Below are 27911 nucleotides of genomic sequence, written 5' to 3'. Positions count from 1 at the left end.
TACATGCATCCTCCTTCCCACAGGACTTCCGCAGCTAGGCCCTCTAGCTAAAGCTACTCAGGCTTGGGGTCACACAGAGCCCTAGATGGCCCTCCCTCCAGTGTACGCCACCCTCCCAGCCAAAGACCACCCTGGCTTACCATTTCTCACTTTCTACCTATAAGGGGTCCAAGGCCAGAGGACGAAACTCCCAAGGAAGACACAGAGGCTGGAGGGTTTGGAGGAACCAGCTGAATTTCTGAAGTGTTTCCTTACAATGGTGGTACCTGGCTCAGGGATGGGCAGGGGTAGCCAAACCCTCCCCGTGCTGCCCAGTTCTCTGAGGGTGGGAGTAGGAACAAAAGTTTAAGGCTGAGGCCACTGCCATGCCCTGGATGCAACAACCAGGAAAATCATGTTAATCAAGGAAACAAAAATTCCTCTAGACTCTGCAATACTGCACTCTTAACAACAAAAATCAAATGAAAGCAAGATGTGTCTGCCACAGCTCTCAGGATAACGGATGCCCTGTCCACTGAGAGTGGCAGTTCTGCAGTCAATGATCAGCCCTGGACCCAGTTATCACACGGGGGAGGAAGGAAAGGTGCCCTCTCGCCTGGTCCCACGATCCTGGCATGGTGCAGGTCCCAGCGATATCCCAGGCAGAGTGGCAAAGGGACACCTGGTAGGATGAGGCACTCAGTGAGGAGGAGGGAGGCAGAGTCTCCTTTCTAATTGCAGGATGACGGGAACACATTCACCTTCCCTAAGGTAAGGGAAGAACATAGTTCTCTAGAAAAATCATTTGTCAAGAAAGGGCATGTGGGTGCTGATTTGTACGTTGATTCAGGGGAGTAACTGGGGAGAAGGAAAAAGGTGGGGTGGAAGGCTGGCTCGGCCCTGCCAGTCACCGGGTGGCTGGCAGCAGGGCGCTCAGAGGTTGCTGAAGAGTTCGTTTTTCTTGCTCCAGTCCATCTGCGGGGCCCGTTTGCTGCTGCGCTTCTGGTGGGCCCTCTCTTTGGCCATGGCCAGGGAGATGTTGAAGTCCAGGATGGGGTCGGAGGAGGAGGTAGACGAGGGCGCTGTGGAGTCCTGTTTTGGGGGGCTGTCTTGGGAATTCAGCTGTAAAGAGAAATGGGGGCAGGAAGTTGGGAGTCAGTCCCTCATTAGGCTCCCTGGTCCTCAGCCTCAGTGAGGTGGCTCCCTTGGGGCTGTGCCCAGGGAAGCCAGGTCACAAGAACAGAATGCGGCTCAGCATGTGACCTCAAAGGCAGGCTGGTGTGCCAGGAACAAGTGGGGCCTGGGAATCGGCTTCCTGTAACCTAGTTGCTACCCCCTGCATGGCTGGCCTACCTCCTCGCTGGTGTCACTGGAGGCGGATCTCACCAGGGTTGGCCTGGGGCTCTCTGAGGCTGCCTCTGCCAAGGCTTCACGACTGTTCTCCTGGCAGAGAGAAGAGGGGTGTGGGTAGTCACAGGATGGGGTGAGGGAGTCCTGAGGCAGGAGGGAACTCCTGGGGAAGTAGGGGCCCCAGACTGAGAAGAGGTAGCGCTGATGCCCTGGCCACCCACCCCGGGTTCCCACTGCCTGAGCCTGCTGGGGCTCCTTTTTACATTCCTTCGAGGATCAGAGGGCAGGCTGGTTCTGCTCAGGCTGGAGGGATGGGAGGGGTACAGATATCATGGGATTAGCGCTCCCTCCCCCTGGGCTGCTCCAATGTGGCTTTTAGATACTGACTTGCCTTTTGAGCCAGTGACCAGGGAGGGGCTTCTTGGAATGTGGGGACACTGGAGGCCTCTTTGCTTGGCATGGGGAACCCATGTGGTGCTCCCTGAATCTCCTGTGGTCCACCTGACTGTTTGCCTGGATTTGACCCCAGGAATCCTGAAACCCTAACCCTGAAGCAGCAAAGGAGGGCCTTGAAGGAAGAAAGTAGATGGAACGTTCTAGATCCAAAGATGAGGTGACAGAAGGTTTAGGCCTGGGTCCAAGGACCCTCCCCCTTGTCAAGTACCCTGGCAGGAGCTCCTAGGGAAGGGGAACCTTTGAGCAGACCCTGCAGAAAGTTCCTACTCTGTGGCCTGACTGAGTCGGCCTGTCCCAGAGTGAAGGCTTTGGCTGGGGCATCAGCTTGGCACCCAGCCCCTTCCTGGGTTCTTCCATGGCTTCAGCTGGCGCCCAGCCCCACCATCTCTTCCCCAGCCTCACCCCCTTTCCCTTCTGCCCAGGGAAGGGGGGAGGAGGGGCTTTGTTCTTCCAACCCAGACTGGAAGTAGCAGGGGCCCGGCTGCCCGTGGCCAGACACTGAAGCTCTGTTCTTGGGGGGAAGAATGGCCCCTTCTGTATGGTGGGGAGTTGGAGGCGGGGGCTTGTCACCCAGGATGGCGGGCTGCAGAGGGGCCCAGCCAGCCCTCTCCCTCCCAACAGCTTTGGCCCCAGGCAGAGGCCAAGAGGGTTCTGGCAGTTCTATAGCTTGGAGCCAAAGAAGGAGCTGGAACTGGGGACCCTGAGGTTTTGGCCTTAGCCAGATGGCTATCCCACCAACCATAGCACCTTCTGACCTGTCTCCCGCACCCCCAGGATTGAAATCCAGAGAAACAGGGGACCCGCCCTTACCTTCTGTATCTCACCATTGGTGAAGGGCTCAGGCAGGGGACCTAGGCGAAGGAGAGAGCAGAGGTGAGTCCGGAATGGGGATGGAATAGAGCGTGGAGAGGAGGCGGGAGTTGGGGTTGGGCAGATCATTAGATCTTGTTCCCTGGGTCAACATCTCAAACTTTTCTGATGTCCACCCACCATGAGTACATTTGCCTTGTTATTTATTAAAAAAATTTTTTTTATAGAGATGGGGCCTTGCCATGTTGTGCAGGCTGGTCTCAAACTCCTAGCCTCAAGCAATCCTCTCACCTCGGCCTCCCGAAGTATTGAGATTACAGGTGTGAGCAAATGTCTGGCCTATGTTTGCATTTTGATGACTCAGCACACACAAAAATTTTGTGTAACAAAAGTTTCACAAAGCAATACCCTTACTACAGTGTTCTTTGATATTTTTAATTTCATGTCATTAAAAAAACCAAAAAAGTTTCTGGGCCAGGTGTAGTTGCTCACACCAGCAATTTGGGAGGCCGAGGCAGCTGGATCACTTGAGGTCAGGAGTTCGAGACCAGCCTGGCCAACATGGTGAAACCCTGTCTCTACTAAAAAAGACAAAAAGAAAATTAGCTGGGCATGGTGGCACACGCCTGTAATCCTAGCTACTTGGGAGGCTGAAGCAGGAGAATCGTTTGAACCCAGAAGGTGGAGGTTGCAGTGAACCAAGATCGTGCCACTACACTCCAACCTGGGCAACATAGCAAGACTCCGGCAAAACAAACAAACAAACAAACAAACAAACAAACAAACAAACAAACCCTGCTGGTCTCTATCTACCAAAATGATCTTATGAGGCACTGGTGGGTCACAAGGTGTTTAAAAAATGCATCGTCCCAGATGGAGATGAAATTACAGGATGGCTGCCTAATTCCTATCTGGGAACTCCTACATGGGAAGCTTGTTAAAGTATAGATTCCTGGACCTTGGCAGCACAGATTCTGGTTTAGTGGGCAGGCCTAGGAATCAGCATTTTCCAAACACTTCCCAGGTGATGATGATGACACCGAAATTGGAACCACACCCCAGACTACAGTTAGTATCTGCCTCAACTGAAAGAGAAAATAGTCCGGGCTCGGTGGCTCATGCCTGTCATCCCAGCACTTTGGGAGGCCGAGGCAGGTGGATCACCTGAAGTCAGGAGTTCGAGACCAGCTTGGCCAACATGGTGAAACCCTATCCCTACTAACAATACAAAAATTAGCCGGGTGTGGTGGCGTGCGCCTGTAATCCCAGCTACTCAGGAGGTTGAGGCAGGAGAATTGCTTGAACCCAGTAGGCGGAGGTTGCAGTGAGCCGAGATCGTGCCACCGCAATCCAGCCTGGGCGACGGAGTGAGACTGTGTCTGAAAGAAGAAAAAAAAAAAAAGGCCAGGCAAAGTGGCTCACACCTATAATCCCAGCACTTTGGGAGGCCGAGGTGGGTGGATCGCAAGGTCAAGAAATCGAGACCATCCTGGCCATATAGTGAAACCCCATCTCTACTAAAAATATAAAAATTTGCTGGGCATGGTGCCGCGTGCCTGTAGTCCCAGCTACTCAGGAGACTGAGGCAGGAGAATGACTTGAACCTAGGAGGCAGACGTTGCAGTCAGCTGAGATTGCACCACCGCACTCCAGCCTGGGTGACAGAGCAAGACTCTGTCTCCAAACAAAAGAAAAAAAAAAGAGAAAATAATTCCAACTCCTATTTGCCAATCAGGAAATGAGGGGGGACAAGAAGGCTCAAGGGGTGTGTCCTGGGTATCCCCTCCCCAAGCCAGTGGGAAACCTGGAGGGGTCAGAGGGAGAGAAGACAGGTCTGGGGTCACCTTCACTGGGCTCACTCAGGGTAGGGGTCCCACATGGCTTCAGGGGTGGCTGTGCCATCTCCAGGGACTGGTCAGCGTAGGCAGGCTTCTTCTGAACTCTTAGCTTAAAATTCCTGGTCATCTTTTCCCTGTCCCCAGTCCAGGACACAGCCAGAGATACCTGACTCTCATCTTCTCCTCCCCTCTGACACCCACAGCCTTGCTGGGACACCAGGGACACTCACTGTCCCCTCCCCATCAGCTCACAGTGGTCAGAGTGAAACCCTGGCTGCCGGACAGGGGGGCATTCCTCTCTATGGAAAGAGTGAGGATGCCATCCTGGAGGGACTCCGGGGAGGAGACTGTCCCCAGGCCTCTCCCTCTTCAGGTCCTTTGGCCAGAGGCTGCAGCCCCTCTAGCCCGAGAGACAGGCAGAAGAGGCAGGAATGTCTGAGGGAGCCAATTACCTGCAGGGCGAAGGGGTGGGGGAAGCAGGGGACTATCCCAGGAGCTGAGTGGAATCCAGATTCCAGCTGTGTCTTCCTCATATCAGATCCCTAGGAGGAAGGCTGGGACTTATCTGGGCCTTAGTCTCCCCATCAGTGGAGAAGGGGATTATCTGAGTTACCTGGTTTCCATGAACTTGGGAGATAAGGGTAAGGTGGTACCCTATCTCCCATGCCCAGAGCCAGCTAGGGACTTCCAGGGGCCATCCTCTTTTCTAGGAGCCTCCAGGCCTTGGATTGCGCCAGAAGGGGACAGGGCCTCCCCAGTTGTCCCTTCCAACTGGGGATGGGAGTCTGCAGCAAGACCTTTGTGTGAATCCCCTTTTACACATACAACCTTGAGTCTCCAGGAGGCCCCACCCACTGCAAAGTCCCAAGAGGTTCCACCCTCAGTATGGCCCAGTGAGCACCCCTGCCCGCTCCAGGGAGCCATCTTCCCAGGGAGAAAGTCCAGACCAAGGAGCAGAGCACTGCTTAACCCCTCCCTGCCCCATGCAGCAGCCCTGCCCTGTTTGGCTCGGGCCTGGGCAGGGGGAGGCGCCAGGCTTGGCAGGGTGATGCTGGGGGATGGGGAGGGCAGGGGCCCAGGGCTTGAAGGAGGACCCACTACTCTCTAGAGCCAGCAAGGCTGAGTTTCCAAGACAACCTGAGCGGAGGGAGGGGAGGCACTGGGCCCTGCCACTGGACTCTGATCTGACCAAGCAAAGGCTGGAGGCCTCCCCGGAGTTAACCCTTTCCTCACGTCGACACTGCCCTGAAAGTTTGCTGGTGGGGACAGGACTGGGGGCTCAGGCCTCCTTTGGGGCTGCAGCTTTGGCCGGGAGTCAGAAGATCTGTCCATTTCTCTCAGCGACCTCATGCCAGCTGACCCCATCACAAGCCGTCCTCGGAAACCCACTGCCACTCCCTACACTAGGCCCCCACTCCCCCAGCCCACACCTCTGGGCCTCCCATGAAGGAGAAGGAGGGAGCACCCACGCCGGAAAGCTGCCCACCCCTCGCCTGGGACCCAGCAAAGTCTTAGCCCTGGCTCACATTCCTGACTTGGGGGCCTCCAGCCCCAGGACGGCCAGCGGCCCCACCCGGCTTACCATTCAGGTGCTCCTGAGATGGGGTCACTTTGCATTTCTTGAAGAACTCGTCAGTTTCCCTGTCCACCACAAGCAGCTTGGTCTCGTCCCCGCCAGCCCTGATGGCGGACACCACGTCCCCATGCTGCTTCCCCTCCATGCAGACCCCGTTCACCTGCAGGGCGGGGTTGGGGAGGCGTTACGGGCACAGGCCTTGGTTCTGGGGCAGGTAGGTGGAGGAGGGCTGGGGGTGGGGGCGGCCACCTTGGTTCTCAGCCAGTTTGCAGTTCACAACTTGGGGATACTGACCCCCATTTCTGCAGAGTCCTGAACTAGGCCAGGGGTCCTCCCGTGGACAGTCAGCTGGGGAGGCAGGATACATGGGAAGGGCCAACGAAAATATCCAGACGAGACTAAACAAACACAGCTGGGAGAGATGGGATGGGAGCGAGCTGGGAGGCCGGGGTGGGGCCCAGCCTGGGTAAGGACTTGCTGTCCGACTTCCCTCTCTGGACCTTGGTTTTCTCACGTGTAAAATGAGAAGTCTTGGGAGAGCTGATCTCTAGCTCTAAGGTTCTAAGACTGTGATTCTGGGACCTGCCTGAGCATTTGGTTCACGTTTCACCTCCCAGGAGCGTACACCAGAGCCAGGGCACCGAATGAGCGAGTCTAAAAGCTTAACTCGGGGCTGGGCGAGGTGGCTCCCGCCTGGAATCCCAGCACTTTGGGAGGCTGAGGCAGGAGGATCACTTGAGGTCAGGAGTTTGAGACCGGCCTGGCCAACTGTAATCCCAGCTACTCAGGAGGTTGAGGCAGGAGAATCGCTTGAACCCGGGGGGCAGAGGTTGTAGTGAGCTGAGATTGTGCCACTGCACTCCAGCCCAGCCTGGGCAACAAAGCGAGACTCCGTCTCAAAAAAAAAAAAAAAAAAAATATATATATATATATATATATATATATATATATAAAATAAAAGGCTAACTCAGGAGAGGGGTTTTGTTACTGCCACCCGCCTCTGTGTGCCTGGCAGCAGGGAAGCTCTGGAGATGTCCCCAGACATCTGCCTGATCGATGGGTGAATCACAGGCTGCCCAGTATATCTGCTTGGCAAGGAGGAGTTCAGGGGAGAGTAGAGGTAAGAAAGGAATCCGTCAGTCAGTTCATCTATCTTTCCATCTATCCATCACCACCCTTCCCTGTCTCCCTCCCATCCACCCATCCATCCAGCCGCTCCAGGCTGGCTATGCCCATGGGCTAATCAAGCCCAGGAAGGTATGATGGTTGCCCCAGGTGCTGCTGATCTGCAGGGAGCGGGGCAGTCAGATAGGAAGAGGGCAAGAAGCATCACCTCCACAATGCGATCCTGGGCCCGGAGACCTGAAGCTTCAGCTGGGGAGTCTGGGTCCACTGACCGGATGAACTGGCCTGGCTTGGACTTGTCGCTGTGCAGGTTGAAGCCATAGCCACTGGGGCCCTTCTTCATGGTACAGAGCCGAGGCCGAAGCTTGCGCTGCGGAGACAGGGGAGGGTCCATGGCTATTCCACAATGCCCTAGGTTCTGCCTTCCCTGTCCTCTGCCTGGCCCCATCTCCCCAAACAAGGAAGGTTTGGGAGGACGCAAATTTGCGTAGATCCCTACACAGCAATTTGAGAGGGTTCTGGCCCAGGACTCAAATTGTGTGGATACCCAGCACCGCAGCAACCTGCTTAGGTGATGTGGGTAAAACACTGCTCTGTCCAAGCCTCAGTTTCCTCTTCTGGGAAATGAGGGGTGGGACCAGGTTAGCTCTCACATGCCTGTCCCTTCTGACAGTCTAAGGTGAATCGCATGCGGTGTTGATCGGGCCCCTATCCCTCCCTATTGGTGGCTCAGTCTGGCCCTCCTGGAGAGGGGGCAGAGTGTGGCACCCCTGTCAGCCTGGCTGGGGACCTGGGGCATACGGCTGAGGACCCCCAGCCCCTTTGTACCCTGTTCTCTGCATCAGGGGAGGAAGAGGCAGGTGTTTACTGAAAGCTGACCCGTGTGTTTACAGTAAAGCCTTCCTCCATATACTCGAACTCTCTCTCACCCCCACCAAGCCAAATGGCCCAGCCAAAAGGGAGCCAGAAGGAGCAGATAACCAAAAACCTATTGTGCGGCACAGCAAGGGACCTGGATAAGACAGGGGGCCATCCTCAGGCGTTCCAGGACCTCCTCCCCCTACACCAATGCCTGAGGGTAGAGGTGGCAACGGAAGCACAGAGACCCCAGAAACCAAGGAGCCTGAATGGGGAGGGGACTGGACTGGGAAAAGCAGGGCTGGGCTAAAGGGAGCCCAGTGTGGCTGTGGCCTGGAGGGTGTGACCTACTAAAAGGGCACACGCAGATTTCTTTTGAGTGCTCGGACTCAGCTGAAAACGGTTTCCAACGTGCTTGGTCCAAAGTAAGCAGCTCAGCTTAGAAGCTGCAGGCCTGGACACACAGTATGATGGAGGGAATATGGGTGTGGGTGGCTGAAGCCTGTGCCCAAGGACTACGCCTGAGTCCCTGTCCCTCTCCCCTCCTCCAGGCCTGGTGCAGAGCCACTGGCTGCTGTCCAACCTGCTGGCCCTGCGTTATCACTCAGCACATCAGGCAATGAGCAGTGGATAGTCAAGGCTCCGAGCCAGGTTCCAGCTCCCCTGTTTAGGAGCTGTGTGACCTGGGGCAGGTCATTTATGGATCATTCGGACTGCCATCTGCCTCCCAGGGTGGCTGAGGCCCAGTGAGGTCATTGCCTTAAACACTTTCTAACTGTAAAAAATCCCTGTGCACACCCAGACTTTCCCATTGTTGTGAATACTAATGAAGAGTCATAGGAAGCTGGGAGTGAGATTCTGGTGGGGTGGGGGTGTGTGTGCCAGGCTGCTCTGAAACCCAAATCCCCAGCTGGGAGTGGAGAGGGCCGAGAGGAGTGGGAAGGCGTGCCCAGGAGGGTGTATGGGCCTCTGTCCCAACTTGCCAGCCCCGGGAGGCTGCCACCATCTGCAGCAGACTCAATCCCCAGCCTTTCGGTCTCTGGGGGTGGCTAGAGGATGACTTTGCATTCCTTTAAAGGCTCGAGCAGGTCTTTCTTCCTGTGTTTCATGCCCAAATCCAGGCTTGAAGGCCCCTCACCCCAACAACAAAGACGGTTAAGTGAGTGGTAAAACAGTGAGGGGCTCACAAAGGCTTAGGAACCCTGAATGAAGCCTCTCGCCTTGTTCTCCCTGGCCCATCCCCTGCCTCACTGCAGGGCCCACTCCCCGCTTGTTCAGCTGTCACCTGCCCCAGGCTCACCCCCGGCACTCCCACAGCCCTACGGGATCTTGTTCCGGGAGTAAGTGAGGCTCTTCTCCCCTAGAGCTAATCCCTCCACAAAGCTCCCAGCCAGGCCCTCCCCCAGGCCCTAGGTGAGTAGAAACAAGTCTGACCAGTTGCCGTCACCAGGACAGGCGCAGCTTTCTGCTTCAGCCAGACCGAGCTGCAGGACCTGGCCGACACCCTGAGAAAGTGGGGAGGGTGAAATCTCAGGACAGGCAGGGGGCAGCTCTAGTGACCTCCTCCAACCTCTCTCCACAGTCCCTGCGCTCCCAAAAACCTTCCCATAACCTGGCTGGGGCTTGTCAGCTGTTTTTGAGACGGGGAAACTGAGGCTCAGAGATGTTGAGCCCACGGCCTGACATCACACACCCAGAACTCCAACCCTGGTCTCTGACTTGGAACCTGTCCTCCTTCCACCACACTGCAGCGTGCTCCTTAAGGATCCAAGTCCAGAATGGGGCAATCCACTGGGAGGTGAGGTCCCAACAGGAGTCAGGCAGTGGCGGGCAGGCAGTGGCGGGCAGACAGCAGCTCTCTCCAGGGCATAGGCTGCAGCCTCTGCTGGAGGTGGGCTGGGAGCTGAAGAAACCACAGCCTTCCTTCCAGGTGCTCAGGGCCTCTCGTAGCTGGAGCTACGGCCTGAGCTGGGGGATGAAGCCTGGCGTGGGTGATGGGACAGGGGCATGGCTGGAGTGGGGGCAGGTGGCTCTGGGCGCTCCCCCGGCTGGCAGGGCAGGGCTGTGCTCGCTGCCTTTGGGATGCCCGTCCTCTGGCCCTGGTCTCTGTGCTGTGGGCTTCCCTCACTGATCTTCACCCCAGTGCCCCTCGCCTAGTGACATATGGTGCCAAAGCTCCAGGGCCTCCTTTGAGCCTTGCTCCGCTCTGCCAGCACCAAGTCATGCAGTTCAAGGGGAAACGGGGGACCCAGACTGAGGGGCTCAGGTGCCCTCTGTTCCCTTCCTCTGCACTGGGACTGCTCCACTGTTCTGTCTAGACGTGGCTCTGTGGTGGCTCTAGGACCTGAGGGGGTGGCTGGACAAGGAGATAGGAAGCCCCAGGTAGGCCCCACCGGCATTTAAATAGCTCCAACGCACCTGTAGAGCCTCCTCCCCAAGTCCCTAGAGACTGCCTCCCCTCACACGGGAAGGGGGTTCCCACTCTCCAAGGGAGACCAGCCTTGTTCCTCCTCACCCCTCCCCCAGCAGGAGCCTCCCAGCTGTCTCCAGGAGGTGTCAGTGCCAGCTGCTGAGTCAGCCCATCAAGCCAGCCCATCCCAGCCTGGGTGGAGGCTGGGGCTGGCAGGGGGAGTCCCTTGGGCAGCCCCCCTGGGGATCCGTGGGGCCTGGCCTGTGGTCTCCAGGCCCAGCACTGAGAGAAGATGGGGAGGTGTGGGGTACTTGGCCGAGCTCAGCCACCATTGCTCTTGGACCCTCACCCTCAAGCTGGGGCAGGGTTGGGTTCTGGGGAAGGGGGCAAATGGAAGTGACGTCCAGGCATGCTGGGCTTGGTGTGTGGCCCCCAGGAGCTTAGGAGGAGCCAGCTACAGAGGGGCCCAAAGCATGGTGGGAGGAGGAACCTAAAAAGGAACATAGCCCCAGTGAGTTCCAGAGGGCAAAGTGGATCTCCAGTGACGACGACAGCCCGGGAGACCCAAGTTCAAGACAAAATCAGGATCTGCTCAGAGAGGAGACTGGCAGAGAGCCAGAATTGACAGGAGGGAACATGAGGCCACGCAGCCGATGGGCAGCGCAGCTGGGCCAGGGTGACCCAGGGTTGGACAGGCTGGAGACTCTCACTTTCACACAATGCTGGCTGGCTTTCCAGAAAAGACCCTGCCGGGAGAGCTGACCCCACACCCTTCTCCCAGGACCTCCTCCACCCTCAGGCTGCCTCCCTTCATCTGTCCTTTCCCCCAGGGAGCTTCACCCCACCCCAAGTGGCCGCCCCATCACCTCCACCCACCCCATCACCTCCACCCACGCAATCCAGGGAGCGGATGGCGGGCACGGAATTCAATAGGCGCCACCAGCAGTCACCTGGAAAGCCGGGGAAAGTCGATACCCTAATCCCAGTGACCGTCTCTGGGGAGCAGGCCCAGGGCCGCTCCCTGCTCCTCCTTCCTCCCTTCGGGGAAGGCTGTGGGAGCCTGAGGCCAACGCCCCATTGGGCCCAGCCCCTCCCTGGCTGATGCCATAGTGATGGGCCCTACAGAAATAGCCAGCCCGCTTCCTTCGAGCCAGCCAGCTCAGGACCCCAGAGGAAAGCGGCTGGAGGAGTAGGAAGACCACTTGCGGGTCCAGGGGAACAACAGAGGTAACCCCACTTCTCAAGACTGCACCTCCCCCGGCCCAGGGCTCTTGTTTATGCAAAGAAGACCAGTGTCACGATGCCCAATACAGGAAAATCAGACCCAACAAGAGGATGGAAGGGGGCAGGAGGGAGCCCTGGCTGTTCTCGGGGGGCTGGGGTGTGTGTGTCAAGAGTATGTTGGGGGTAAGGGCCATGTTTGCTCTGGGAGGCAGCTCAGTTTGTTCCCCAGATTCTGGAGACAGGCCTGGGTCTCTGGTGCTGGCATTTCAAGGAAGCCAGGATGGAGACAGCTGGCCTTGCCTGGAGAGCTGTGTGACAGGCAGCCTGGGGGCACTGGGAAGTGACCAGGGACTCCGGACACTCAGCCAGTGTCCACACCTCTAGGCAGAAGGTGTCTTCTCCTTACCCTAGGTGAGGTACAGGGGGCTTGGCTGTCACTGGCCCTGCCGAGTGGCCCTGATGTCACCTCATTTTACCCTACAGGACCTCCTTCCACCCTCCATATCCCTCCAGGTCTGTGCAGGCGGCGGGGAATGTTGGATGCCTCCATTTGCAAAAAAAGGTCACTCACTGCTCCTAGCCCTTGATCTCCTCCCTCCTGTTTCTCAGTGGGAAGAGCTTTCCCTGGAGTCTGGTAGGGTGGGAACCAGGAGGGAGTCATACACTAAAGTGAGGGCTGCTGGTCTGACAGATACCCCCAGGACTCAGAGGTGTGAACCAGGTTCTCCTTCTGGCTAGTAACCTCTTCTTCCCACGGGGGCGGGAGGGGGCAGAGTCTGGCTCAGGTCTCCCCAGGGCTGGGCAAGCCTGGGATGGAGCAGGCTGGTACCTGGGCTGCAGCCCGGCTGGACACTATCCAGGGCTGGCCGCCCTGTGCCTTCCCTTCTGCCTCCCTCCTCATCCCTCACCCTCCTCCCAGAAGTCTCTGGATTTAACCCCCAGGGGCTGTCCCAAGGGGCTATTAAGAACCTTCAAGGAGCTTGTGAAATTGAGGCTCAACACTGAAGTAACAAATAGGAGCCGCTGGTTACTGAACACCTACTATATGTTAGGCACCGAGCTCTTTACGTGTATTTTCTTAGGAGCCAATTATAGTCCTACAAGGAAAGTATTATTGCAAATATTTCACAGAAAAGGAAACTCAGCTTCAAAAAGCTGGAGTCAATTGCTCAAGTACACATGGCTGATGGGCGAAGGCAGGATTTCAGCTCGGATCCAGAGGAGCACTGTCCAGTAGATATATAATGCCAGCCATGTGTGGAACATAAGTCCAGCTGTGGCTCAGAATATGATGGGCAGAAACACCTGGCAGAGTCAGGCATCAAGCACAGACTACTCGTGTGGCCAAATGGCTGTGCAGGCACTGGAGTCAGAGGGCTGGGTTCCCAGACACACCCCTGCGCTGTGTGGGAGGAGTTGCTAGCTGAGAGTCCTGGGACCCACCATGGCCACCTTAACTGATCAAGTCTCAGCCTCCATAGGCAGAGAATGGGGCCAATATCTGCCTCACTGGTGGTCATGTGGATTAAATGAGACAGGGAGGGTTAGTACTTAGTACACTGCTAACACAAATAGTAGCTACTATGTATTGAACACTTACTGTCAACCTACAAAATGGAGAAAACAATAGCTAATTTGTCTGGGGGACAATGAAATGCATATCGGCTGGGCGCGGTGGCTCACGCCTATAATCCCAGCACTTTGGGAGCCAAGGCAGGTAGATTACCTGAGGTTAGGAGTTTGAAACCAGCTGGCCAACGTGGTGAAACCCCGTCTCTACTAAAAATACAAAAATTAGCAGGGTGTGGTGGCAGGTGCCACCCAACCTGGCCAATGTAGTGAAACCCTGTCTCTACTAAAAATACAAAAATTAGCACAGTGTGGTGGCAGGTGCCTGTAATCCCGGCTACATGGGAGGCTGAGGCAGGAGAATTGCTTGAACCTGGGAGACGGAGGTTGCAGTGAGCTGAGACCACACCACTGCACTCCAGCCTGGGTGACAGAACAAGCCTCTGTCTCAGGGAAAAAAAAGAAAGAAAGAAAGAAAGAAATGCATATCAACATCTTTATGTCATAGGTAGAGCGCCTAAAGGCACATTACAAACCTAAGTTTCCTTCCAGGTAGGGCCACTCTATCTTAGAGCAACGAAAGCAGAGGAACACTTGTTATTGGAGTCTAGAGCTCTGGTTTCTCCTTATAAAGAGCGCTGCAGCATCAACAAGACCTCGGCTGAATTTCGTCTTATTTTTGGAGACGAGTCCCACTCTGTCACCCAGGGTGGAGTGCAGTGGCGCGATGTCAACTCACTGCAACCTCCACCTTCCAGGTTCAAGCCATTCTCCTGCCTCAGTCTCCCAAGTAGCTGGGACTACAGGAGCCTGTCACCACGCCTGGCTAATTTTGTATTTTAGTAGAGATGGGGTTTTACCATGTTGGTCAGGCTGATCGTGAACTCCTGACCTCAACTGATTTGCCCACCTCAGCCTCCCAAAGTGCTGGGATTACGGGCATGAGCCACCGTGCCCAGCCTGAGTTTCTTATTTAATTCCCCACCCTACTTTCCCAGGGACCACTGAGATGGGACATCTGGGAAAGGGGAGAAGGACCTCATCTAGACATACGGAGTTCCTTGAGAAGGAAGCCCCCATTCACCCCCGCCCCTCTTTTTTTTTTTTGGTAGAGATGAGGTCTCACTGTGCTGCCCAGGCTGGTCTCAAACTCCTGGGCTCAAGCAATCCTCCTGCCTCAGCCTCCCGAAGTGCTGCGATTACAGGCACAAGTCACTGCATCCAGCCAAGAAGCCCCCCTCTATCTCCAAGAGAATCATCTCCAGAATTACTGAGTTAACAGGAGCCTGAAGGTAAGAACCAGGGCTACACTGTTTTGCCAGCAAAGATCCAAACACACAATCACATACCCTGTCCATCTGAAATCCAAACACCCAGCAGCTCGAACTCTGTTCTGCCCCTACCAGAGCTCCAACTTGGTTGGTGTAAAATGGCCTGCCCACCCTGGCAAAGAGGTTGATGGTCCTCCAGCTAACTGTGCCCCACCACCCATCTTGCTCCCTGGGGTGCCTGCACTCTCTGCCTCTGGGATCAGGGTCAGGGCTGGCCGGAAACACCCCAAGCTGGGCACTTTCATTTACACACCTGTCATGTCACCAAATCTTCCCAATAACCCTGCGGGCAGTGCCCTTCACAGAGGTGGAGGCTGAGGGTTGCAGGGAAAAATGAACTCCCAGGATCCCAGAGCCAGCACACAGCAGAGCTGGGATTCAACATTGATCTGGCTGACCCCAAAGCCTGGACTTTTGGCTTTCTAGTTTTCAAATGGAAGCTGCTAGCAGGCAAGAAAGAGGAGTTGGTAGGTTCTATCTGGAATTCCAATCTCTGGGTGGGGCGGGATGAGCTAAATGAGGACAAAGGTCCCTGACTGTTGTTATATATTCATTCATTAATTCAAAAACTGTTTTTGAGAGCCTCCCTGCCGTGTGCCAAGGACTGGCTGGGGATAGAAACACAAATAGGCCACAGTTGATGCCCTTGGGCTTACCATGTAGTGGAGAAAAAGGTCACAAACAGATGATTAAAATATTGTGTGTTCAGAGCGATAAAAGATGTGAGGACAAAGAGGAGGTGGAGGCCGAGGCGGGCAGATCGCCTGAGCCCAGAAGTTCAAGACCAGCCTGGGCAATATGGCGAAACCCCAGCTCTACAAAGAATTTTAAAATTAGCTGGGCGTAGTGGTGCATGCCTGTAGTCCCAGCTACTAGGGAGAATGAGGTGGGAGGATCGCTTGAGCCCTGGAGGTCGAGGCTGCAGTGAGGCGAGGTTGTGACACCACTCCAGCCTGGGTGGAATCTGTCTCAAAAAAAAAAAAAAATGAAGGAAAGGAAATGCTAACTCTGCCTACTGGATTAAGGACAGGCTCCCTGGAAAGGGACAGAACGGTCAGGGTATGAAGGCTCAGAGGCTAGAGACGAATTCGGACCCTGGGTGTGGTTTTGGGGATAGGGAGGTAGTGGTGAGAACAGGATGACAGATGGAGAAGGGCCATGGAACAGCATATCACTCTTTAAAAAAAAAAAAAACAAAAATTTAATAGAGACAGGATCTTGTCATGTTGCCCAGGCTGGTCTCGAACTCCTGGGCTCAGGCGATCCTATCCTCCCACTTTGGCCTCCCAAAGTGCTGGGATTACAGGTGTGAGCCACCACACCTGGCCACAACATATCATTCTTAACCCACAGTGACCATTGATCGGGCACTGACTGGGTGCCAGGCTTGGCCACAGTGGCACTTGCCCAACTAGGCAGAGGCTGACCCAGTGCTAGCTGCCCCATGATAGATGTGCAATGATCACTGTGAAATATGTATTCATTCCAATACCAACTGCAAAGGCTGGATGAGCCTGGACTCAGTGCCAGGCACTGAGCTACCTGCTTTACACACAGCCTCGTGCAATTCCGAGGTAGCTGCCATCACCCCCAACAACTTACACAAGAGGAAATGGAGGCTTACAGAGGTGAAGTAACTTGGCTCCGCACAGCCTGGCTAGTACAGCTGAGCTGGCTCAGCTCTGCGCAGCCGGCACTCTGAACCCAGACTCAAGGGTTTAGGCCTCATCCTGTGACTGGTGGTGAATCGGGGGAGGAGGGTTTTAAGCAGGGGAGCAGCAGGGCGGGTGCTGCTGCCCCTCTGTCCCCATGGGGGATGAGGGGAAGGCCATCCACAAAGCAAAGCCGGTGGGCAGAGCTGGAGAGCCACTTCTACCTCCTTAGGCCTAGACATCCCAGCGGGGACGGCCAGTGTTACAGGCACCCATCAGCCTCTGCCATGAGTGGTTCTGGACACGGCTGGTCTTCCCAGCCAGAGGCCACCCAGTTAACCACTCTCTGTGCCACACTTTTCCACTGAGATCCTCACTTAGTAAGTGGAGGGCTAATGAAGATAAGGAAACAGCCCCACTTTGCACACAAATTCAGACTAAAGCGAACTGGCAAACCTCCATTTGATGCTTTAGTAGTAAAGGGGTGTGTTTTAGAAAAAAGAACTCTTACAATGTCTGTTAACATTTTTTTGCAATAACCGCCCGGGCCATCTGTATGCTCAACACACGGGGTTGCGGGGATTTTCTGCTAGAGGGACTCAATGGTGTTGACTAGGAGTCAGTTTAAGGATCTGGGGTTCAAACGCCGGGCATGAAGGAGTGCGGTTCAGCATTTAAAACTTTAATAAGAGGCTCAGGTACTTCATGTCATTTCTACAATTCTAGAGAAGGCAGGCATCACATCGCCCAATGCCTCCATCTCACAGATGGGAGAACCAAAGCTCAGAAGTCCTCGAACTTGGCTGGTGATGGTGTCCCCAGGATTTGCTAGTGGCTCTTCTCTCATCTCTTGGCCTAACAAAGTACACACAAATGTAGGTGTCCCTCCAAAACATGCAGGAATCTGATTCTGTGCTTACCCAGGAAGCTCAAAGCTGCTGCCTTTGGGCACATGTGCTATGCCAGGCCTCCACATTAGCCTCCCAGGCCCTCTGGCACCCAGCAGCATAACCAAAAGGGCAAAGGGAGGAGCTGAATGAGACTGTAACTTGTGGGGGGTGGGGGTGGGTGAGTATTTGTGTGGGTTCCAAAGTCCAAAAAAAAAAAAAAAGAATGTCAAATCGATCGATGGACTCAGCATAAAGTTCACACTGGATTTCTGCCTGGGACTGGAGATCATCAGCCCCAACTCCCTGGTGTCAACCCCCTTGCTACGGGTGCTCAGGTCCCTTCCCCCTCCCCTTGCCAATGCCAGGTTGGCAGGGGCAGGAAGTGGGAGCCTGGTGGCCCTGGCATTCCCAGCACCCACCTCTGGCTGGACAGGGCTTCTGGTGACCTCACTTCCACCAAACCAGTTGATCCTCTAGGGCTTTGCCTTCTCCCTTAATGCCAAACTGTACCCTTTCTCTGTCCAGAAGGATCCTCCTGGTCCCCATGGACACTCCCATCAGACACTGCCACCAGGGCGAGCTGGTGCAAACTGAAGGGGCCCTGGGAGGCTCACGCCCTGCCCTACACAGTACACCACTCCACTCTCTGGGGACAGGAGGCTCAGCACAACTCCTGTTTTGCCAGCTGCCCCTCCTGCAGCTGATCCAAACTGGGATCCTATGGGCAAACACCAAACATGGGCAAAAAGCAACCGGCCTGCTGGCTGTGTGGGCACCAGAGTGACCGTGGCAAGGCCAGGGCAAGACCACCGGCTCACCGTGAGCTCCGCTGGCGCACACAGGGCCGTGAGCCTCAGGAGCTCTCTCCCCTCCCCCTAGCCATCTTTCTCTTCTTCTAAGGTCTTCCCCCTCCCCTCCCAGATACAGCTCTAGGCGCTTACTCCTCACATTCCTGAGAATCGTAAATCCTCTGAGGTGGCAGAACCACCACTCCGAGATGCCTTGGCTCCTCCTCCCCGCCAGGCAACCCCCACACCGCCCTGAGATGGTGGGGCTTCCTCTCCCTTAGAAGTCCCGGGAGGATGAAGTCCTGCAGGACTGAAGTTCAGGACACACACCGGCGGGCTGCGGGGAGGGCCTCCTTGCGCCGGGGCTCCACACAGGAGTAATGCTATTTCTCTAGCTTTTGACGTAGGAGTGGCGGGGGAAGCTGGCACCTCTGGGGAGGAGAGCCCTTCCTCCCTGGCCCATCTGCGGACTGGGGTGAACGAGGAGAGGGCGCCAGGGGACGGGCAGGATTGGGGGATTCCGAGGAAGGGGAGCAGACACCCGCAGACCCGAGGGAAGGGGGGCTGGGTTCCCCTGCGCCGCCCTCCCAAAGGCCAGGGAACAAGAGGTGCAGGCGGCAAAGGCTCTCAGGCTCCCAGCACAGCCTGGGAAGGAGAGGAGGTCGCGGGACGCAGCCCCAGGCCTGCCTAGGATGTGCCAGAGCGCCTGGTAGGCGGGCGGAAGCGGTCTCCCCCTCGCAGCTCGAGTTTCAGAAAAACGACGGCCGGCGCGGGGCTGGACGGCCGGGGCACCTGGGTCTCTCTAGATCCCCCTCCCACTCCATTCTAGCCTGCGCGGCCGGGGCCGAGCTTACCTGCTCCGGGTGGCTCTTGTCGGCCTCGCGAGGCTCATTTTCATTGCCAGCCCCCTGCGCCTCGGCGGCGGCCGCCGGCTCGGCCTGCCCCGGCGTTTCCTGGGCGCGCAGCAGCTCCTCTCGGACCTGGACGCCAAGCTTCTGCAGCTGCTCGTCCGTCTCGGGGTCGACCACCAGCAGGCGCACGGCGTTGAGTGCTGCGCGGATGCGGCTCACCACCTGCTGGTGGGTCTCCTTCTCCACATTTTCGCCGTTCACCTCCACCAGCCGGTCCCCCGCCAGCAGCCCCGCCTTCTCGGCCGGCGAGCCGGGCTCCACCAGCCGGATGTACTGGCCCAACTTGCCCTTCTCCCCGTGCAGGTGGAAGCCGTAGCCGTTCGGACCCTTCTCCAGGCAGCAGAGCCGGGGCAGGGGCGCCCCAGCCGCCGCGTCCGCGCTCATCTCGCCCTGCGACGGGTCAGCGGCGCGACTTGGGGTTCCGTTGGGGATGGGACGGGACGGCCCAGCCCTTCTTCCTGTCCGGCAAACCGGGAGCGCAGCGGGGAAGCCCTGAGCCGCCGGACGGGCGAAGCGAGCAGGTGTCCCAGGAACCGCCGGCCGCCGCGGGCCGCGAGGAGCCGAAAGAACTGCACGGACCAATCCCCGCCCCGCGCGGCGTCTGAGCGTCCCAGAGCCCGCCCCAGCTCCTTACCCCGGGGGCGGGGCCGCACTGAGGGTGGGGACCTCCGCGGGCCAATAGGGGGCTGCGGGCCGGGGCGCTCCGTCCGGGTGAACGGCGCCGGCCAATGGGAGCGCGCGGGGCGGGGCCTGTGCTCGGCACTGCGCCCCGCAGCGGGCGAAGACAGTGCGCTCAGGAAGTGGAAGTGTTTGTTACCGAGCGGCCGGCGCTGGGGTGGCAGGGGCGTGGCCCGCCGAGTTCCCGGTTCTGGGCGGTGGGGCCCGCTGGCTCAGGCCTGGTTTCCCCTACCTGTGGCGGGGAGTGAGGAGAGCTGGCCCTCGGATAAAGGGCTCTAACTTTTTTTTTGTTTTTGAGACGGAGTCTCGCTCTGTCGCCCAGGCTAGAGTACGGTGGCGCGATCTCGGATCATTGCAACCTCCGCCTCCTGGGTTCAAGCGATTCTCCTGCCTCAGCCTCCCGAGTAGCTGGGATTACAGGCGCGCACCACCACGCCGGGCTAATTTTTGTATTTTTAGTAGAGACGGAATTTCGCCATGTTGGCCAGGATGGTTTCAAACTTCTGACTTCAGATGATCCGCCCTGGGATTACAGGCGTGAGCCACCGCACCTGGCCAACGTTTTAACAGCCTTTAGCCAAAGCCTGGGTGCAGCTCCAATTGAGAGGGAGAGGCTGTTGCCGTGGCAACCACTCCCGCGCTCGGGGCAGTGAGGGCCTAGCGGTCTCAAGAATTAAGACGGAGGGCCTCCTGGGAACCTACAGAGTTGTTTGAATAACATTTTTCCGTTTGTGGGAACCCTAACCCTAATCCACTTTGTGCTGTCCCAGGACTTGCATAGAGGAGTGCAGGTTCTGATCCCTGCTGGGAAGATGAGGGCTCAGCGAAGGAGAGCCTGGGACCCCGAGGGGCAGCCCACTGAAGACAGGCCATCTAGGCCAATGGCGTGGGCTTTGGCGCAGCGTTTGACTAGGGAGGTGGGGTGGGGAGAGGCAGGACAGACTCAGGTAATCAACCTCTGGGTACGCTCCACAGGGAAAGGCCTTGGTTTTTTTTTTTTCAACAGAGAAAAATGATTAGGACCGTAAAGCCTTCTAGCTCACTCTTGCCAAAGAGAGGGTGGTCACAGAGGCGGGGAGACAATCTCTTAGGAGGGTAGCTGGCCATCTGAGGACAGACACTGAGGAAGGAGGATGGAATGATTTTGGCAGTGAATGACAATTCCTTCAACAGGACCCCCCTGCCACGCTTACTTCAAACAGTGGACAGGATGTGCTTTCCAAAATACTGCAGTTTAATTCTGAAAAACTCAAATGCAAGAGGCCCAGAGCTGTCTACGGGATTGGAGCTCCTGCAACCTGCCTTGGGCCCCAGAAGAGACTGGCAATGTCAGCCTCCTCCCTGCTCTGCCTGGGAGAGGCCACGGAGAGCTTCCTCATCGGGCCCAAACTGGAGCCGCTGACTGCTCAGAGCAAGATTTCTGCCTTGAAAGCAAATGCTGTAGGCTCAGAAATGTGCAGTGCATACTTCTTCCTCCCCCCCATCCCCACCCAGGCCTGCAGAGCTGCAGTAAAGGTGCCTGCAGGTCATGACCTCATGTCTCCTGTCCAGTTCCAATGGCAGGGGTCAGAGCTTTGGGAGACATGTGACCAAAGAGGCCACATGAACTTGCTACCCCTCTCTCTACCCCCGACATACCCACATGACCTTGTTTTACTCACATTGCATTGGTTTAATTCAGAGATGGGTGACCTCCCACCCCCTAACCTGACAGAGTAGGTGGGGAGGTAAAGCAGTTTAGGCCCTGGTATCTATTTGAGAAGTTAAAGGAAAGGGCATGGGTGGTCAGGGAGGAGGCAGAGCTTGGGGTCAAAGGGATACACGTGGGGGGAGGTTTGCTTAATCTTGTCTCCCACCAGCTCCAGGAGCCAGGGATTTCTTTTTCACAACACATTCCAAACCTAGGAAAGGGATTTCTCCTTATCTGGCTCTTAACCCGGGAGAGCTAAACACTTCAGCTGCTTGAAGAAATTGCCTGTGGAGCTGCATGCCTGCCAAAGGATTGGGATAAGACACATCTCGGCTGGGCGTGGTGCCTCCTGCCTGTAATCCCAGTACTTTGGGAGGCCGAGGCCGGCAGGTCGCTTGAGCTCAGGAGTTTAAGACCAGCCTGGGTAACATGGCGAAACCCTGTGTCTACAAAAAATACAAAAATTAGCCAGGTGTGGTGGTGCACACCTGTAGTCCCAGCTACTTGGGGGGGCTGAGGTGGGAGGATCGCTTGAGCCCCAGGGGATGGAGGTTGCAGTAAGCGGAGATTGCACCACTGCACCCCAGCCTGGGCAACAGAGCGAGACTCCATCTCAAAAAAATAAAAAACAAAACTATTTTCCTGGTTCTGACCTGAGGTTTTTAGGTGCACAGGCAGGAAGGTAGCTAAGCCAGGGATTCCATGGGGAGGGTCTCCCCCAGGATCTGAGGTCCAGAGAACAGGAGCCGGGAACCAATATTTCCAGGTGCCCCAGTGTGCTTGTGTGCTGGAGAAAAGGGGCATGCCTCCAAGGGGGTGTTAGTAAGGCCAGAGGTAGCCAGCCCGACCCTACTCTCTGCCCTGTGTCCTCCACCTCCCATCTCCTTATCTCTTATCTTCCCTGAGGCTTTGGTCTCCCTCACAGCACAAGGGCCCACTTATTTGGGGGATGGGGTGAAGATAAGCTCCTGGAGAGCAGAAGACAGTGAAGGCTGGGGTCAGCTCAGCCTCTCTCCAGCTGAACTGAGGGTGCGATGGAGTCATTACCTGCCCTCACCCCCAAAGTGCATCTGTGTCCCCTGGGGCTGAGCTGGAGCAACACCACCTTTGTTATGCTTAGGAGGGAAGGCCAGCCCCCCAAGTCCTAGAAAGCAAAAGGGTTACTAGGGCCCAGCCTCGGTTTTTTGGGCATCCAGGTGCCTTTTTTTTTGGTATTAAATTATGTACTATTCAAATAAAAGCTAAGTGTTTTACCCTCCCCGTGGATGCGGGGAGACCGCAGGAACTCAAGTAGGAGCTGGAGTACAGCTCCCTAGTAGGAAGAGGCTGTGCACTGGGTCCTCCATCTTTCTCCCCATTGGCTCAGCTGCTTGGAATAAGCCAGGCCTGGGGGGAACGGCTGCATCCCGTGGGCCTCCAGAGCCTCCTCTCTGCCCCTTGGGATTCACATGAAGGAGCAGCAGCTGGAGCGCTTCTTCTGGGACTCCACATAGTCTCGGATCTGGAAGCTGGGCTCATTCGCCTGCTGCCCGGCCCGGTATTTCAGCTCCCTTGAAGAAGAGGCAATGGGCTGGGCTGGGGTGGGCTGGGGTGAGGAGCTGAGCAGTCCCCTCCCACCTCCCAGTGGCCCAGAGCAAATGGACCTCAGCCTGCAGAATGCAGGTGTGTCCAGGGGCTGGGCCAGGGGCCGGGCCCTACTGGATTCCTGGAGGGTGCCGCCCCGCCCCGCACACTTCCCTTCCCTGTCCAGCTCTCACTTGGCGATGGCCAGAAAGGCTAACTCCACATTCATGCCTGTCTTGGCGCTGGTCTCCAGGAAGGGAACGCCGTACTCCTGTCCGGGAGAGAGTGTCCTCAGGGCCAGCCTCGGGCTGCCCCCACCCTTCACCCTGTCCCACAGAAATCACTTACCCTGGCCAGGGTCTCTCCGTCTTCGGAACGGATCACTCTTTCGCTGCTCATATCCGCCTGTCAAGCCCAAAAGGGTCACTCTGGGGAAGGAGGCCTCCGCCCCAGCGGGCCCATATTTTGCCCCAGAAGCAGGCACTGCCTGCCCTCTGCTGGTGGCCCAAGGGACTGCAAGCAGGTGTGATTGGCCTGGGGCCAGGATTTTTGCCCAGTGTAGCTCCTAATCCTGGGATCTCACCTTTGGTAAAGGGTGTGATGACTCAGTCTTGGAAGGGGACAGCAGTTGGGGCTAACCCTTTGCAGTCTTAGCCCCTGACCTGAGACCCTGTTCACTCTGTTCTAATGGGGGCTGAGCACTGGGCAGCCCTTGATTTCTCAGGCAACAGCTTGGATTTTTCCTTGGAAGGGGCACGTGGGATAGGCAGAAGCCTCCAGATACGTCTGACTCCTGAGCTGGAGCCTGCAGAGTCCTTTTCAGGAAGGATGCCTAGATAACTGTTCTTGGGTGGTTATGGGGCTGGCTAGGGCTGAGGAAGTGCAGGGCTGGGCTGACCCTGCCCCGGAGCCACTCACCTTGTTGCCTAGCAGCATGATCACCACGTCCCTCTGGGCATACTCATGAATCTCAGTGAGCCAGGCCTGTGGGAAAGGGTGTGCTGAGACTGGCATTCTCCTCCTCCCGCTGCCCCTTTCTTCTTCTGCTCGGTTTGACTGTCCTCAGCTATTCACTACCTTGAATACAATGCCCTGTGCATTCTCTTATCTGTACCTTTGTTCTGGCCAATCCAGGCCTGGGTGGCCTTCCTTGGTGGCTCGAACCACAGTGGCCCCACCCTCCCCATTTTATGCTGTTCAACTATCAGTTCTATGGAAGATCCAGATGCATGGAGACCTTATCTCACAAATCAGTTGGTTGTCACCAGTGATTTCTTGGAGTGCCCTGTTGAAGATTCTAAGACCACATAAGGGTTTCAGTGATCAAAAGTACTGTGACTGATTAGTGATGTCTGCCATGAGCATGGGGTAGGAGGTGGGAGTATGAGTGCCATGGATTTTCCATATTTTTTCTATATAAATGTTTTATTCTCCTACTTTGCTTGTCAGCAAACTGTCCTTGAGGTCAGGGAATTCATGAAACCTATACAATGTCGTGCACAGAACTGGTGCTTGAATTTATCAAATTTTTGTCTCCATAATAGTTTTGTTGTGAGGATACAGCCACTCACTCTGTCTGACTGAGTCACTTTCTTGCAACTTGCCCTGGATGTATGTGTGGACTTTTCTGGTTGTGTTTTTCCCTTGGTCTCTGTGGATAATTATCTAGGGTGGAGTGGGGGCCATTCTGAACACTTTGTCACAAAACACACTCATGAATCACAGTGAGAGCTAAGAAGGTGGCACGGGGTCACAACAGTCTGCTTGGCCTTCATGCCCACGTGGCCACCAAATACAAGGCAGAAGATATGACTTCTGAGTCACAAGTAGGTGTTTTTCAGAAGGCAGCAGGATTCCACGCTCCACCCCCTTTCCACAGGACAGGAAGCAACCTCAGCCTGCACAGACCTTACCTTGGCTGCTTATGGGTAGCGGCCAGGGGAAGGGAGGACCTACCCTGATGCTGTCAAAAGAAGATTTGCTGGTGATGTCGTACAGCAGAAGCAAGGCTGGAGGGGGAGAGGATCACAGAGGGAACTTAGGCAGCAGCATGGGAGCTACCAAGGGGCTGGGGTAGGGACTGGAGGGTGCGAGGGACTTACCCTGGGCGTCTCTGTAATAAGCATGGGTGACGCTTCGGAACCGTTCCTGCCCAGCGGTGTCCCAGATCTGGGAGGGGATGGGATGGAGAAATGGTCAGAAGGAGGCAGGTGCAAGGAATGTACTGGTTGGAGAGGGCCTGCTTTGTGGTATGAGATATCTGTGGGAAGGTGGGGCTGTTTCCTTCTTTAAATTCTCATGAGCTCTTGAGCATATAATGACCTGGACAGTAGCAGTTACTGAGTTCTCAAGCTCCTTCAGAATCATCTCCTCAGCCAAGCGTGGCGGCTCACACCAGTAATCCCAGCACTGTGGGAGGCCGAGGCGGGCGGATCACGAGATCAGGAGATCGAGACCATCCTGGCTAACATGGTGAAAACCCATCTCTACTAAAAATACAAAAAATTAGCCAGGCGTGGTGGTGGGCCCCTGTTCCCTGTAGTCCCAGCTACTCAGGAGGCTGAGGCAGGAGAACGGCGTGAACCCAGGAGGCAGAGTTTGCAGTGAGCCAAGATTGCGCCACTGTACTCCAGCCTGGGCGACAGAGTGAGACTCCATCTCAAAAAAAAAAAAAAAAAGGGAATCTTCTCCTCTCCCCTAGCCCAGGGGTTGGGGATGTCCAATCTCCTAAGAGCAGATAAAGCCCAGGCAGCTGGGGAGGAGATGGTTGGAGGCTAAGCTTGTCTGAAGGCATTTGGAGCTACCTTTCACAGATGAGAGGGTGCCTGGGAACTGCTTTTTCTGCAGACATCAAATAAACAAAAGCCATTTCCTCTCATGGGCCCCACAGGAAATTGCCCCAGGCAGAGGGCAGGGCTGCAGGCCTCCTGTGGTTCAGGGTGAGAAGGAAGGGCAGGTCCTCCATCCTCCCTCCCCAACTCCAGCCTCTGGTCTCACCTGCAGCTTCACTCTCATGCCATCCACGGTCACCACCTTGTTCTGAAACAGAAAAAGGCAGAGGATGGGAGGGTGGGAGTCGCGTGGCTCCTCAGCTCTGCAGACATCCTGTCTTCGTCCCTCTCCAGGCCTAGAGTGGGTGCAGCGAGCCCCAGAACTGTCTCCAGCCACATCATACCATCAGGGCAGCAGGAATGCCATCTGCAGACACCTCCACTGTGGAGTCGTCTCTTCTGGGGACTGTATCTGCCCTTCTCACAACAGCAGGCTAAGAGGAGCCTGAGAAGCTTCCTGGCTCTCTCCAGGGATCAGGCAGCCCAGGGCTGGAGGGCTGGGTGCTACTGGAGGCCCTGCCTTTTCCCCACTTCAGTCTCCATCTCCTGGAGCCTGGTCCTGGGATTATGACCAAGCCCCTGGAGATGGGGTGCTTGCCTGCATCCTGGGGACCTGAGGCTACATCTGCAGCAGCATCTTTTTTTTTTTTTTTTTTTGAGACGGAGTCTCACTCTGTCGCCGGGGCTGGAGTACAGTGGCCGGATCTCAGCTCACTGCAAGCTCCGCCTCCCGGGTTTACGTCATTCTCCTACCTCAGCCTCCCGAGTAGCTGGGACTACAGGCGCCCGCCACCTCGCCCGGCTAGTTTTTTGTATTTTTTTAGTAGAGACGGGGTTTCACTGTGTTAGCCAGGATGGTCTCCATCTCCTGACCTCGTGATCCGCCCGTCTCGGCCTCCCAAAGTGCTGGGATTACAGGCTTGAGCCACCGCGCCCTGCCAGCAGCATCTTTTCTTTAGCTGCCCACTAATTATCTGGTGAAGGAAGCATTCGCTTTCTGCCTGTTTGGAGCTGTAGAGCCCCGCCTGCCAGGGTGAGACCTTTCCTCTGTTGAACACTTTGGGTGTGCAGCGCCCAGCATCCCTGACGCGGATTTGTGAGATGGAGCCGTCAAGGTGAGAGGGAGGGTCCCTGGTGAGCTGCTGTCTCCCCACATGGCCAGCCCAGCTCTTTTTTTTTTTTTTTTTTTTGAGACAGAGTTTCTGCTCTTGTTGCCCAGGCTGGAGTGCAGTGGCACGATCTCGACTCACTGCAACCTCTGCCTCCCAGGTTCAAGAGATTCTCCTGCCTCAGCCTCCCCAGTAGCTGGGATTACAGGTATGCGCCATCACGCCTGGCAAATTTTTTTGTATTTTTGGTAGAGACAGGGTTTCACCATGTTGACCAGGCTGGTCTCGAACTCCTGAGCTCAGGTGATCCTCCTGCTTCGACCTCCCGAAGTGTTTGGATTACAGGTGTGAGCCACTGTGCCTGATCAAGCCCAGCTTTTTTTTTCTTCTTTTCTTTTATTTTTGAGATGGAGTCTCGCTCTGTCACCCAGGCTGGAGTGCAGTGGCACGATCTCAGCTCACTGCAACCTCCACCACCTGGGTTCAAATGATTCTCCTGCCTCAGCCTCCCGAGTAGCTGGGACTACAGAAGCGTGCCACTACACCCGGCTAATTTTTGTATTTTTAGTAGAGATGGGGTTTCACCATGTTGGCCAGGCTGGTCTTGAACTCCTGACCTTGTGATCCGCCCGCCTTGGCCTCCCAAAGTGCTTGGATTACAGGCGTGAGCCACCGCACCCGGCCCAAGCCCAGCTCTTAAACCCAGTGCAGGGCTATGCTTCCTGGGAACTCCAGAAAGGCTAATTGACTTTTGAGGTCTTGCCAAAGGGGCCCAGGTAGGAGGGCAATGAGCAGGGCCTCTGTGGGCCAAGACATTCAGCTTATGCCATGCCTGCGGCTGCCTTGCTTGGGAGAAGTTCCCCAGGAATGGAGGTGGAAACGAAGACTCAGTCTAATTTTTTGCATCCTATAGGTGGGCAAGGAGCCAACCTTGCCCAGTCTACTTTGACCCAGCCACCTCTGTGGTCCTGGCGGAGCGAGTTGTGTGCCCTTCAGGCATGAGCCTCGGGAGTCCCTGGGAGCCAGGGTGAGCAAGGGAGGGGGGACAACCGCCCTGTGCCTGAGCCACAGCCCTGGCTCGCTGCTGGAAGCAGGCTCCTGCAACCACCTCACCCTGAAGTCTATGCCGACGGTGGCTATGAAGGCTCCGGACAGGAAGGCCCCGTCTTTGAATCGGATCAGGAAACATGTTTTGCCGACGCCTGAGTCTCCCAGAAGCATCACCTAGGGGGTAGGGGCAGAGGCAGTTAATGGGGAGTCAGGGGTAGCTTCT

The 27911-nt window shown here is 56.2% G+C and overlaps 2 protein-coding genes and 2 long non-coding RNA genes across 10 annotated transcripts in view; 2 read left to right on the top strand and 2 right to left on the bottom strand.

Moving 5' to 3' along the window:
- Positions 1 to 216: 216 nt before the first annotated feature.
- On the bottom strand, positions 217 to 19322 carry NHERF1 (NHERF family PDZ scaffold protein 1). The gene is given in 6 exon segments (NM_001266178.1): positions 217 to 1101; positions 1333 to 1422; positions 2596 to 2636; positions 6016 to 6169; positions 7343 to 7504; positions 18711 to 19322. Coding segments are annotated over 6 exon segments (1077 nt in total). The 5' UTR covers positions 19152 to 19322; the 3' UTR covers positions 217 to 912.
- LOC144335930 (uncharacterized) lies at positions 2811 to 6937 on the top strand. Its single transcript, XR_013407223.1, has 2 exons — positions 2811 to 3750; positions 6736 to 6937. It is a non-coding gene; the product is annotated as an uncharacterized LOC144335930 (long non-coding RNA).
- LOC144335936 (uncharacterized) lies at positions 18143 to 21445 on the top strand. Its single transcript, XR_013407229.1, has 3 exons — positions 18143 to 18935; positions 19071 to 19425; positions 20454 to 21445. It is a non-coding gene; the product is annotated as an uncharacterized LOC144335936 (long non-coding RNA).
- The window catches only part of RAB37 (RAB37, member RAS oncogene family), a 273228-nt gene continuing 265975 nt past the window's right edge, over positions 20659 to 27911 (bottom strand). For 4 of the 7 annotated variants that reach the window (XM_028835489.2, XM_077968622.1, XM_077968623.1 and 1 more), the window contains 8 exons: positions 27752 to 27862; positions 25696 to 25737; positions 24801 to 24867; positions 24655 to 24707; positions 23617 to 23682; positions 23047 to 23103; positions 22893 to 22969; positions 20659 to 22685 (listed from right to left, as the gene is read on the bottom strand). In XM_028835489.2, the coding sequence (XP_028691322.1) occupies positions 22580 to 22685; positions 22893 to 22969; positions 23047 to 23103; positions 23617 to 23682; positions 24655 to 24707; positions 24801 to 24867; positions 25696 to 25737; positions 27752 to 27862 (579 nt within the window). In that variant the 3' untranslated portion in view covers positions 20659 to 22579. 7 annotated transcript variants of the gene reach the window in all.

The sequence above is a fragment of the Macaca mulatta genome, chromosome 16, assembly GCF_049350105.2.
Source record: "Macaca mulatta isolate MMU2019108-1 chromosome 16, T2T-MMU8v2.0, whole genome shotgun sequence".
Taxonomy (NCBI): Eukaryota; Metazoa; Chordata; class Mammalia; order Primates; family Cercopithecidae; genus Macaca; species Macaca mulatta.
This window is presented reverse-complemented; position numbering and strand designations above follow the sequence as displayed.